Source organism: Streptopelia decaocto (assembly GCF_964273445.1).
Source record: "Streptopelia decaocto genome assembly, chromosome: Z".
Taxonomy (NCBI): domain Eukaryota; kingdom Metazoa; phylum Chordata; class Aves; order Columbiformes; family Columbidae; genus Streptopelia; species Streptopelia decaocto.
In genome coordinates, this window is record NC_138657.1 from 56,735,923 (window position 1) to 56,749,724 (window position 13,802).

The following is a 13,802-nucleotide window of genomic DNA, read 5'->3' on the forward strand; positions in this document are numbered from 1 at the left end:
CTTTCTGAAACATCAGAAGTTAATAAAGCCAGAGAGTATCTGGCTAGCATCCTGCTAACTACAAAAATATTTTTCTACTGTGATTAAACAGGATGCACACGGAGCAGAGTGAAACAGAATGTATCAGGGAAGAATGGAAGAAATGAGTACTAAAATACTTGAAAATGCTTGTTTCCAAATAAACTATATCATGTATAGTGTATTAATTAAGGGTCTTTTTCAGCCAGGATTTAAATATTTATTTTTAAAAAACTTCCTTATGTGTCCTTGTAGATTGTCTTTACACAATACCATAGTGATTAGTATGTAATATTGCCACTGATTTTATTATTCAGCTCTTTAAACAGTCTACAACACTGTATACAAAGCAATGAACTACATGAAGTCAAATAAAGTTCAGCGGCAATGCCATACCACACAGGCTGCAGGAGTGGTAGATCAAAGAGCAACAGGAATTATTTCTGGGAAATTACACCATGACAAAGCTAGTAACTTGCAAAGTGTGATGTAGCAGAAAACAAAATCAGAATTCATGGTGAAGGGCTGAATTCCCAGCTGTTGTCAGAACATGCTTTATGTCTTCTGGTTTCTTCTTTTTCTTTTCTTTTCTTTTCTTTTCTTTTCTTTTCTTTTCTTTTCTTTTCTTTTCTTTTCTTTTCTTTTCTTTTCTTTTTCTTTTCTTTTTTCTTTCTTTCTTTTCTTTTCTTTTCTTTTCTTTTCTTTTCTTTTCTTTTCTTTCTTTTCTTTTCTTTTCTTTTTCTTTTCTTTTCTTTTCTTTTCTTTTCTTTCCTTCCTTTCCTTTCCTTTCCTTTCCTTTCCTTTCCTTTCCTTTCCTTTCCTTTCCTTTCCTTTCCTTTCCTTTCCTTTCCTTTCCTTTCCTTTCCTTTCCTTTCCTTTCCTTCCTTTCCTTTCCTTTCCTTTCCTTTCCTTTCCTTTCCTTTCCTTTCCTTTCCTTTCCTTTCCTTTCTTTCCTTTCCTTTCCTTTTCCTTTCCTTTCCTTTTCCTTTCCTTTCTTTTCCTTCTTTCTTTCTTTCTTTTCTTTTCTTTTCTTTTCTTTTCTTTTCTTTTCTTTTCTTCTTTTCTTTCTTTTCTTTTCTTTTCTTTCTTTCTTTCTTTCTTTTTCTTTTCTTTTCTTGCCCTTTAGTGTGTTTTTTTCAAACACAAAGATGGCTAATAGGAAATAACAAAACAAAAGTACAAAGGACCTCTTAAATCATCTGGCGCTTTTCCTTTCAATTACAGGAAATGATGAATATATAATTGAAGACTAAAAAATTCTTCACTCTCATGGAGGCTTCTTTGCACACCCTTAAGCACTTATCACCATCTAAAACTTTTGATCTTTTGAACAGAAGACTCATAACTTCAAAAACTACAGCAAACTATAGCAAGAGAGTTTGACTGACAGACTTAAAAGGCCTAGAAGCCAGAAGCCAGAGCTGCTTCTCCAAGCAGGAAAAAGGCAAACTGTAGGACATGCAGTCAGGGGAAGCAAAAGCAGGCAAAGAACTCAGTATTAGCAATGATGCTGGCACTGAAAAGATGGAGCTGTAACAACGGCAGCATTTTGTTTGGAAAAAAAAAAAAAAAGTTGGCAGAAATTACCCTCCTCATTAAAATAAGAAGCCTTTGAAAATGTACTGATTTCAGGAAAAGTTGCTACAGAAATTTGTCTTTTTTGGCATCTTATTGATCTGACAAGGCAATACACTATGTGAGAACAAAGGCTGCTCAATTTTGATGACTAGTGAGCAGTATGCAATGATTTTTAAAACCAGTGGTGCAGTGATTACGTGATGTAACAGTAAGGCCAGTGCATATTAAGGTGTCATCACTGACATGATGTAGAAGGAAACAAAATATTTTAACAAATAAAAATCCTGTAACATGAATTCTAAGCAAAAATTTTAAAATTCCAAGTCCTGAGCACATGGACACAACTGGGCCCAGTGGCTGCAACTTGATTCCAACAGTACTTCAATGGCAGACTGAGATTTTAACTCTGTTGTGGGATGTATCGACAGACTGAAGACACATATTGGTATGAAAAAGCATTTTGACAGCTCTTCAATCTTCCTTACCTGAGAGGAATATAAAAACGAATCACAGCATGGGCTAACTGCTGCTGTCTTTGCAGAATGTACTACCGGCTGCTGTTAAGGGCACACATGTTCTAGATGAATTTGGCATGGTAAAATTCACCTTTCTAAAAGATTATGTTTATAAAAATAACACAGAATTTGGTCTCAGCTTAAGGTTCAAATATGGATGATCTTGTGACAGGGAGAATCAGAGAATAAACTGAACGATGTTTCTGTTGTAGGTAATTACTTGTGTGGTGGATTGCCTAAACTGTTCTAATTGATGAGTTTCTTTGGTGTTCACAGTTTTCCTTGAGTTCATTAAAGAGCTCCTGTTTTGAAATTCCCAACAGACACTGTGAAAAGCTTGAGCTGTGCTTGACTTGCAAGTTTGTCCTTATTTATGAGCATCACATGCCATCAATGCCCATCAACGCACAGCAGACCAGTGTCCAATTACCCTGGATCATCTGACCCTACACAAAAAGGGCTCCCTTGCTGGTTTGTGTCATGGCTTCCTAATACATACCAGCCCCCTCTATAGCCCTGCACTCCTCGTTGAACGGTCTTTCTTCCTCTCTCTGAACTCATCTCCAAGCAAAATTGATAACATACTGCTGCAGGCAGTCCAGTTCTAAAAATTTTCCTCTCTTAATCATTCTCTATAGTTCTTACTGCCTCAGGAGATGTACCTCGCAGAAATATAGCTGAATAATATTATATAAATAGCATCTGCTGTTTTTTTCTGTATTTCTCCTTTCTGCTCTTTGAGGAGGATTTTCAAAGCTGTTTTTTAGAGAGCATCATGTGATTTTATTAACAGAAGCAAGGTCTAAGAAGTGATGAAATTTCTGGTAGGTCTCAGATTCTGGAGAGAGGTGTCATCCAGCAGTGTTCGACGCAGTGAGCAGCCTCACTGTACTTGAATAGAGTTTTCAAGTGCATCACATTCTTGCTCCATAATGGCAGTGTCTTCATAAAAGCCTATGGTGAAAAACACTCCCCTCTGACTGAAAGCAGCGTCCTGATCTTACATGAAGCTTGGACTGTTTATCTTGCTCCTACTTCAGCCATGTCAACAAGCACTCTGCACATGGACTGCAGACTCTGCATTGCTTATAGGGGAAAACCACTCTACTGAACAGCTTGAGTGGTCTGTTTTTTGTTTTTGTTTTTGTTTTTTTTTTGTTTGTTTTTGTTTTTGTTTTTTTTTAATAGTGCAAACAAGAAAAAGCTCTATTGTCCAGAGAAAAAGAAAATAGCCTAGAAATGAAAAGAACAAGAGAGTAAACCATGACTGGCTGGTTTTTGTTGTGGGTTTTTTTTTTTTTTGAGCTTGTCTAATGATTTGTTGAGAAGAAGACTGAAAAGAGTCTCAAACAAATCATGGTTATGCCAACAAGGGCTGATGAAATTCCCCTGACTATTGGAGATATGGTCAGACACCGTACAGTGAATGAACAAATGACGAAGTGCCTATATACAGAAAAGTTCTCCAGGTTCATAATATTCACATAATTGGGAGAAGACAGGAAATGTTAATCCAAAGCTACTTTATTTCCTGATCCCCACCACACATTATCCAAGTAAGTGGTAGTGGAGGAGTTTTTATATCAGAAGTAAAAATAAAACATTAAAATATAAAAATATAAATAGCTTGGGTGAGTCTGGAACTTAGTGCTCCTGTTTCAAGCTTATAGAAAAATTGACAAGAGTAAAACACAAGACGTAATTTCTCCATGTATAAGCCAAAGCATTCAGTTCACTTGAGGCAGACATTCCTGTTCTCCTTCAGTAGCTTTACACAGAAGTTTTTTTAAAAAAGAGCTCTGATCTATGGGTGACTAAACACATAATTAAAGCAGGCAGAAACATAGTGGGAAAGCACCACAACATCAAGCAAGGAGACAGGGTAGGTTGGGAGCCCACCCAAGGGTGGGTGAGGAAACACTGAGCTCTTGGATCAGAGCATACAGCTTTGCTCTCCTCTTACTTTGCCTCCTGGTCACTGGCAGTAAACACAGTAATGCCAGTGATGCAGAGAGATCTAGGTAATCTTACATCTTTGTATATGCAACCAGTTGCAACTGCATGGCATCTTTGTGCAGGGCTACACATAAATGTTTTAGCTAGCTCAACAGTTTTTTATGGGCTTTTCCAAACTGTAACTGTAAAATACATTTTCAGATGCATTTCTATGTGTTTCAGATTTTGATATCTTTCTTTTACTGAAAAAAGTTCAGTTACTTACTATCTGTCCATCACCACTCAGGAAAACATGCCAGTTTGTGGCTATTTTGGTTCTGACACTGTTTCAATCTATGGAGAACGACACAACCAAAACATTGCCTTAGCTTATGATAATATATATAACTTGTGAGACCTTCCACTATAGACTTAAAACCATATACACACAAGTAACCACTTAAAGTAGCTGAGTACCACTGTCCTATTTATAGGCATATAGTCCTTGCCATGACGAACAACTTAAGCTTTGGGGTTACTCAGGGTGCAGAAAGGGAAACAACGTGTTTTCCACTAAATGGGCATACTCTGGTTAATATTTTAAAGTTATTTTTGAAACCAACATCACTACAAAAAAATTTTTACTAATTATTCTACTCATCAAGCCCAATGTTGTAGCAACAGTGGATTTCACATCTAATTTTATGGCTGAAGAGATGCGGTGGACACAAGGCCTTTGATAGGATTGTATTATTATATACGTTGAAATATGCTGTCCCTTGAGAAGTGAAGACATAATATTGTACCAGACACAAAAATAATATAAATTGAACTTCACTTAATTTTAATATTAATAATTAGAATTTCTCAGCCCTAATCATATGTTTTAACCTCAACAATGTTAAAACGGAAAAATATCACACACATATGTAATGTGTAACAAAGATGCCATTGGTACAAGAAGGAATGAAATAAGAGTTAAAATTTCACAGAAATTGTGAGTCTGAGGGAACTAATATACTGGAGATTAAAGTAAAAGATTAACAGAGGGAAAGACCTCAGATGACATTGTGCAATGGAAAAAAAGCCATTAGGATGTTTCAACTTTTGTTTTAATAACATAAGTATTTATTGTAAAAAGATAATTCTAATTTATAAAGGAATGAACCAGAATGCATTTAATCAAAATGTAGAATTAGAAAAGAAAAAGGAGTTGCAACATTTTTTTCTTAACATTTTAACTGAATATATAACAAGCTGTTCAAACTGCTTACCATTTGCCTTGTTCGTTTATAAACTGTTGAACTGTATATCCAAACTGCTCTCTTGGTGGACCAGAAAATATTTTTGCTTCTAGGAGCCCAACATTGTAGGCTTCACAGCAGTTATAAAGAATGCCTGTTAACAGAAAGATTATGAATATCACAGAAACAATTAAAGAAGAATTTTGATCCCAGGGAAGAAGGCTCTCCATCTCTGCCAGCTCCCCCAACAGAAGAAAATAAAATGCAGCCTTTGACACGTGCAAGAAAAAAAAAACACCTTCTCCCTATAGTACCCACCTGCCCATGTGTAATGCCTGTCTAGCACTCTTTACACATGTTACAATACTGTGGGCAGAGATCAATGACTCATTTGCTGTTTGCTTTACCAAAAGTTGCAGCATTAATAAGGGGAATGGTTTAGCTCAAGGAGAACAAGAAATATGATTCAGAGGTCTGTTATCCTCCTTTACCTTAGGGCATAAGTTCAGTTTATGGCACAGTAAGCACATCAACAGCCTGCTGAGGTACATCAAAAAGAAAATGCACTGACTGCAACTGCTAATACTGTTTGTATTCTAGTGTCTATCTGCAACTTAATGTTTGAAGCCCTGGAACAAAAATCAGATTGTCTACTACATCAGAAAACCTACATTTTTTAGTCATTTCCTTATCACACCAGAAGCCTTTGTTTTCAGTCCAAACAATCTGAACAGTTGTCCAAACAAGAAAACTTACAAATAAAAACATGCAAGACAGAACTGCATTAATAAATCATGACACTTAACACTGAAACTCCATTTTGCTGTGTTCATGGTATTAATTGCTTTTCCTTGGGTACTTGGCGTGCCTAAGAATATGGGTATGCCACTCCATGACATTTTGAGGGGAACTGGCGGTGTAGGCTGGGGACAAGGTCCTAAGTGTTATGAGTCTGCTGGGCATGGAGGCCCACTCCCCCTTCACAAAGGACCTGATTTCTTTCTTATCAAGAGCTGTAGGTGGACATTTAGGAGAACGTCCTCTAGAGAAGCTGCGGGAAAAGGGACAGAGTCTCCTAACAGCCAGAAGCAGGTAACTTCTCCCCTGCTTGGAGGTGGAAAGACTGAGACAATTGTGAGATCCCAGGAACAAGCTACAGCCCAGCTGAAGAGCACCTTAAGGCTCCTGAGAGCCCTCCAAAAATGGCAGAGCTCAAAGAAATCATGACCTGTAGTTGCACTGAGGAGCTACTGCCCAAAGTTCCCAGGTGAGGCAAGTTCATGGAGTTGCTCATGGATTAAACAGCCTGGCTCACACTTTCCCTCCCTTCTTGCGTACCCAGACAGAATGAGTTTTTTAGTTATGTAGTATGAATCATTGTGTTGTAAAGTAGCAGCCTTCCTGATAATCCCTTAAATCAGGGACCCTTTAAGGAAAGATGTGCCAGTCTTTGGCATCTTAAAAACATAAGCTTAAATTCTAACTGTTTCTCTAGTTTTGATGGGCAGAGAGCCCGTTGCTGGTATCATTCTCTTTCAGGTCTCAAAACCAGCTTTGGAAGAGAGGTTAACATGGATTATATCAGCATAAAAGAGCCTATCACAATAGCTTAGCTGTAATAGTAATAATAACATCATAGTAAAAACATTAAAATCACAACTGGAGGTTTGCAGGCAATGTTCATGACATAAAAATTTCAATGCATTTTGTACTTTTGCCTATAGAATAGAAAACACAAACGTTACTAGCAGAAAACTAAATACAACTCACATAGTTACTATTTTTTTACCACAAACTCAAAACAGGAAATCATATATTAGTTATTTCAAACAACTGCTATCTACAGCTGGCCTCTGAAAAGCAAGCAATTACCCTTTGCTAAAAGTATAGTTCCTTGAGAAACATCCTTAGAGATAAATATATTTCCTGAGTCATGTCATTTAAGACTGGAGAAGAGAATGTGTACAGATATATCACTCTGTGTTTCGCAATATTTTGACACTAAACATAACCACATATATTCATAGTTCAAGTCTGGGTTTTGGGGAAAGGGAAGAATTGTCATAGATACTGGCTATTGCCGGAAACTATTTTGTGATCTAATATACTTGAATTTTATAAAAACATTTTGCTCATGTCACATCCTAAGTTTATTTTAGGGTCTGTTGTTTACTAATTTTATTATCCTCAGTCAGAAATCAAGCACGATGTAGCAATGCGCTATTCTCAGAGGCCACAGGAGACTATATACCACAATGCCATCCTTTATGTAAATACAGAAGAATAACACTCCAAGTTATATGGTGCACATGAAAATAAAGTCTCACTTTTGAATGAAGAACCAAAAGTATCTTAGAATTATAAACATTTCCAGCATGACGTCAAATCCAATGACATCTAGAGACAAACCGTTGCCCATCTGTTACACAGTTATTAGCAAATCACACCTCCAGCTAAATGGCAAGTTTGCTGAATGTCTTCTACCTAAGTGCATTGGCCAACTTTAGTACAAATGCAAGGAAGACCTTTCAAATTGTGTCCAAGGCCAGGGTTTCACTTAATACTACAGCTAGGGCAAAAATTTCTAGAACTGAATAAACCATAAAAATCAGATGACACAAACAATAGCCTGAAGGGAAGCCCCCATGCTGTTTCAAGTTCCTCCAGGGCATTATGACAAACCAGATGAGGGCCAACACAACATGTGCTGGGCTACATGTGGCCTGCAGCATCCCTCCCTGTACCTCCCAGGGCCACTACTGCGCTTCTACTTTTTACAAGGTGGGGGCTGAGTCCAAGGAGCAAAGACACTGCATGGCCCAGCCTGGGGATGTTTTGGCTCCTTGCGTTTTCTCTGGGCCTCCTCACAGCTTAGGTGTCGCAGAATCACATTGATCACTGGAGATCATCTAGTCCAACCCAGCTGCTAAAGCAGGTGCACTTACAGCAGATCACACAGCAAAGTATCCAGGTGGGTCTTGAATGACTCCAGAGAAGGAGACTCCACAACCCCTCTGTGCTGCCTGTTTTAGTGCTCTGGCACCCTCAAAGTACAGAAGTTTTTCCACACATTCAGATAGAACCTCTTATGCTTTAGTCTGTGCCCGTTACCCCTCATCCTATCCTTGGGCAACACTGAAAAGAGTTTGGTCCCATCCTCTTGACACCCACCCTTGGAGATATTTATAAAAACTGATGAGATCTACTCTCAGCCTTCTCTTCTCCAGGCTGAACAGACCCAGCTCTCTCAGTCTCTCCTCGAAAGGAAGATTCTCCAGACCCCTCATCATCTTTCCAGCCCACTGCTGGACTCCCTCCAGTAATTCCTTCTCCTTCTGAAACTGGGGAGCCCAGAACTGGACTCAGTACTCCAGATGTGCCCTCCCCAGGACAGAGTAGAGGGGGAGGACAACCTCCTTCGACCTGCTGGTCACACTTTTCCTAATGCACCCCACAATACCATTGGCCTTCTTGGCCACAAGGGCACATTGTTGACTCATTGTCAACCTATTATTGACTGGAACTCCCAAGTCCTTCTCTGCAGTGCTGCTTTCCAGCAGGTCGGCCCCTAACCTGTACTGGTACCTGGGGTTATTCCTCCACAGGTGCAGGACCCTACATTTGCCTTTGTTGAACTTAATTAGGTTCTTCTCTGCCGAGTCCTCCAGCCTGTCCAGGTCTCACTGAATGGCAGCACAGCCTTCTGGTATGTCAACCCTTCCTCCCAGTTTGCTATCAGCAGCAAACTTGCTGAGGGTGCACTCAGTCTCTTCATCCAGGTCATCGATGAACAGATTAAACAAGACTGGACACAGTACTGACCCCTGGGGAACCTCACTAACTACAGGCATTCAACCAGACTCTGCATCATTGATCACAACTCTCTGAGCTCTGCCATCCAGCCAGTTCATGATCCATCTCACTGTGCATTCATTCAACCTGCACTTCCTGAGCTTGCCTACGAGGGCATTGTGAGAGATGGTGTCAAAAACCTTGCTGAAGTCAAGGCAGATAACATCCACAACTCTTCCCTCATCTACCCAGCCAGTCATACCACCATAGAAGGTTATCAGGTTGGTTAAACATGATTTCCATTTCATGAGCCCATGCTGACTACTCCTGATAACCATCTTTTCCTCCACGTGCTTGGAGATGACATCCAGAGTAAGTTGTTCCATCCTCTTTCCAGGGATGGAGGTGAGGCTGACTGGCATGTAGTTTCCTGGGTCAGGGCAGTGCTCTTTTTTTCTCCACAGCATTCCGTTCCATCTTCTCAGTGAACTGTTTCACTCGTCCTTCCCATTTACTACTGGGACTTGATCTTATTATTTTTAATTTTTTGGACTGCTGCAGCATCAGGGCACTGCTTTTTGAGGGCAAGAATTTCTACATGGAATAATGGGAAGTGTATCTGCCAGACCACAGCTCTCTTGTCAAAACTGCCTCTATCATCCTCACTTTCTGGCTAGGCATCTGGTCAAGGACAGTGTAAAGAGAAGAGCAAAAAAGCTATCGGAAGACCCCACCTGTGAAGACACACTGTCATATCATTGTAGATCAGCTTTGCTTATCACTCATGACTACTTTTCAAAATCAAAGTAGAAAAGCTGGCAAACAAACTCTGACTCACTACAAACACTATCAAGTGAACCACAGTTTCAACATACTTCAAATATAGTCATTTTAAATTTCACATTTTTATAATCATTAATAGGTTTTTGATTTTTAGATCTACTCCACTCAAATCTTACTTGGTTTGGACTTAGCAACTATACACTTGCAACAATATACTGGGCATTTTCGTGCCATTTCATCCATCTTATATAGTGCTTACACTATAAGGACATCTGTTACCCATTTTGTATATCTATCTATTATAAATACAGTATTCAAAACAAGAAATGCAAGCATTTGTAGGCAAAAATAGAGAAAATGCTAAGTTTTATTCAAACCTATTTTTAGCCTGTGCCAGAATAAGAGGGTCTCTTATGCATTAAAAGGCTGCCAATTGTTGAAGCATCTAGGTTCAAAGTACTCTATATTCTAGGCTGGAAAGATTCAGTATCTGTTGCTGCCTTCAGGCAATGAACTTTGATAATTTAAGAATCTTGAAATAAATAAAACTAATTCACTGTCTGGATTTCAATAGCTTTTGGTGACAGACTTCTACTTTGTGACCTAACAATCATGATGAGAGATTAGTTGGGCAAGTAAAAATCCACTTCCTAACTTATGTAAACGGTACTTTATTTACAGTCAAATAAACAGACTGTGTGGAACAAAGGAAGCCAGATACAAGCCTAAAGCTTCTGGAGGCCCCTCTGAAGACTTCAAATGCAGCAGTTCCTCCTTGCCAACTGGTTAAGGGGGCCTTGGTTTAAAGAGGACAGCTTCATCAAGCAGAGTAGCTCCCAACATAAAGCTCCAGACGAGGGAAGTTGGAAAAAAATCCTTAATGGGATAAAAGGAACCGTAAGCTTTCCAATAAGCTCCACGATCCATGTGGGGTTTTTTGCTGGGAATTCCCAAATTTCAGCAACTGCGTTATCCCATTGTACACCATCAGAGCTGCAGTGTAGGAGTATAGCTGCTTTTACACTTCTGCACAACCACTTTCTTGCTCCTAGCAGAATGAAACATAATACATGTTCTGACAGTGCACCATTAAGCCTAAACGTGTGGGAATTCTTCTGTAACTATAAATGACATGTCTAATAACGGCTGTAATGCCTTCTGTTTGCTGCTGTTGAAGTACAAGCTGAAGCAAGTTTATTGAAGTAATAGCTCATATTAGGTACACCCAGTTCATAATTGTTTTGATTCTGTCAGCAAAGCTTACAGCTTAAAGTGAGAAAGCAGAAAATGTCTGTTGGGTAATCAATCATTTAATGTCATTATTATAATAGTTATCTGATTGTAATATTTTATTCAGATTAACCAGTATAACATCAAAAATCATTTAATTGGATGATAAAAAAAAGAAATCAGGTTTTGTGTGTTTGGTTGCTTGGTTTGCGAAATAAGTTTATAAAAGTTTAATAAAATGCACTAAAAATATTATTCTGAATTTTGTGTCATAAGTGTAATAATAAATGGGTCATTTTGTCTTCAGTCTAAATAGAAAACTGAATATTCAATCACCTTATACTACATCGCAAAAGCGATGCTCCAATTTAAGATGACAATATTTGACAGGATCCCATATTCATTCAGACTTGCTTACGCCAAGTCCCACCTCTCATTAAAACGCCGGCATTCACTGCTGCTGATTGTAATTGCTTGCATCAAACAGGTCTAGCCATCACAGTATAAAGAAGACACAATGGAATCTGACCAGAGTCTATAAGGATCCACCTCACACCCAGCATTAGTTTTATTATAAATTTATCTAGTGTTAACCTTGCCAGTAAGAAACTTTATGATGAAGGAAACTTCGTATTTTTTCCAGTATGTTGTTCTCGTCTTTAAAAAACCATTAGTTGTAAAACAGAAAAAAACGTTTGTCGTATAATCCAGCTAAGGAACCATCTGTCTTTGTGAGTGGGCATTCATGCCATGAATGATGCCAGGCAAGGGAAGAGAAACAGACCCTGCGGGTGGCTCCCTCCCTTCTCTTTGGTGGCCACAGTTACAACCACTGCCTCTCCTGCCACTCCAACAGGGCAGTGGACCCTGACAGACCCAAACCCAAAGTCATCAGCAGGCTGGGGGGTTCAGGGGTGGAAGGGGTAAGCATGTAGCCTCCAAAGAAGAGCAAGGCCATGACCTGGCATTATGTTAAAACTGTGATGGTATTACATGCATTCCTGTATGGGTTTTATAGTTCATTAATTGTTTCAGAAAAACGTACCAAGAAAATCCCACTGGATTATTGTCTGCTTCCTGAAGCAGTTTCATAGATCGGCAGCTAGTAAAATGTGTACAGCCTATATTGCCTTAATTGCTAAGTCTAGCATTTTTTTAAGTATTATTTCCAGAAGAGGGCTTTACTTTGCCTTTTATGTTAATCTGCTCCAAAACAGTAACTAAAAATTCCACAAAAGAACCTTCCCCTTGGTCTCAAAGATTTCCTCCTCCAAAGAGCACATACTGGCAGGGCCTTGAAGCCTGTCAGACCCTGCTGGGGGCAGAGAAAAAGAAAGGGGTGAAAGGGATGAGAGAACTCCTAACGCCTGGTTTCCGCTGGCTTCTTCTCACAGGCTGTGCACTCTGGTTCAAGCTCTCTACACAACTGAAGCAATTCTAAGGGCTCTCTTCAGGGTAGATTTTCTGGTGTTTTGCATTGTGCAAGGTCATACACGATCTCCTTGGTTGTCACAGAACTTGTAAAGACACTTTTATCTCACTCCAACACCCAATCGGTTATTTTTTTTAATCTCTCTGCAAAAATTTGGTGAAATTGGCTCACAGGTTTCAAAGTTAGTAAGAGAGTACAGGCGCCTACAGATACCATTCACAGTACAATCACCTACTGTCCTTGAAATATTAGACAGAAGGTGGAATGAATGCAGGAACAGAAAGTAATAAAGTTGTGAGAGAGGGCAGTCAAGTAGTATTAGCTTCATATTAAACATATTTAGTGTTACTTTAGTGCTTTTTATTAAAATTAAACAATATTTTGGTATAATAGTATTCAGCAACTATGTTATCAGAGTGATAAACCAATTAGAATTAGTCACCTACTCTTAAAACCCACAATTTCAACATTTTTCATAATACACTATGTTTCGAAGACTTTATTGACGAGACTGTGAACACACAAATATCAAAACAAGCAGCACACAGTTACTTTATTCAATTGAATTGCAGCACAGGTATTCTTCATTGTGGCTTTCAGAAGCCATCAAGCAATTCTCATTGTAATGAGCATGTTAAGGGAACAAAACTGCCCAGAAATTAACCACTTGGGGTTTTTTTTGCTAACATATTAGTCTTCAGCCTGATTCGCTCTACTGTATTGCTACATGCATTGTGTGCAGGTAATGATATAAAATGAAGTTATTTTCAAATAAACAAGTAATTCTATATTGGTTGCAGTGTTTGGGGCAATAAGCACAAATATAAAACACTCTTTGTATATATCTTTGTTATAGTCAGTCAGGGCTATGAGGAATCCAACCCACCTCATGCAGGGAAAACAGAGGACTACTTACAATTCATTCTGGAAAGGTCTATTAACTTTTACCCAATATAGTCAATGTAAGTGAATAATACGCTCTCAGTTTTCTTCTGTATTTTTACTTGTCTATTTTTTGTATTTTTTCCTCCATATTCACAATCTTTTTATTATGTACTCACAATGGCAAGTAGGTATCTCAGCTCATGTACTGAAACAGCAGTTTTATAATCAGAGTTAATCTGTTTTTATTTTAAATCAAATAGAATTCTTATTGAGAACAACCTTCTAAATAAAGACAATGTGAACCTCTGACAGAAATCAAAAGAAGCAAAGAATGCAATTGGCAAGACACTGGATTTTTTGTACTGAAAGTTGGAGTAGTCTATAATCCCC

The 13,802-nt window shown here is 38.6% G+C and overlaps 1 protein-coding gene across 1 annotated transcript in view; it reads right to left on the bottom strand.

The window, feature by feature from the left end:
- ITGA2 (integrin subunit alpha 2) overlaps positions 1-13,802 on the bottom strand; it is a 70,776-nt gene that overhangs the window by 46,024 nt on the left and 10,950 nt on the right. The window contains exon 2 of the mRNA XM_082074097.1: positions 5,321-5,444. Within this exon, the coding sequence (XP_081930223.1) occupies positions 5,321-5,444 (124 nt within the window). The remainder of the gene's footprint in view (positions 1-5,320; positions 5,445-13,802) is intronic.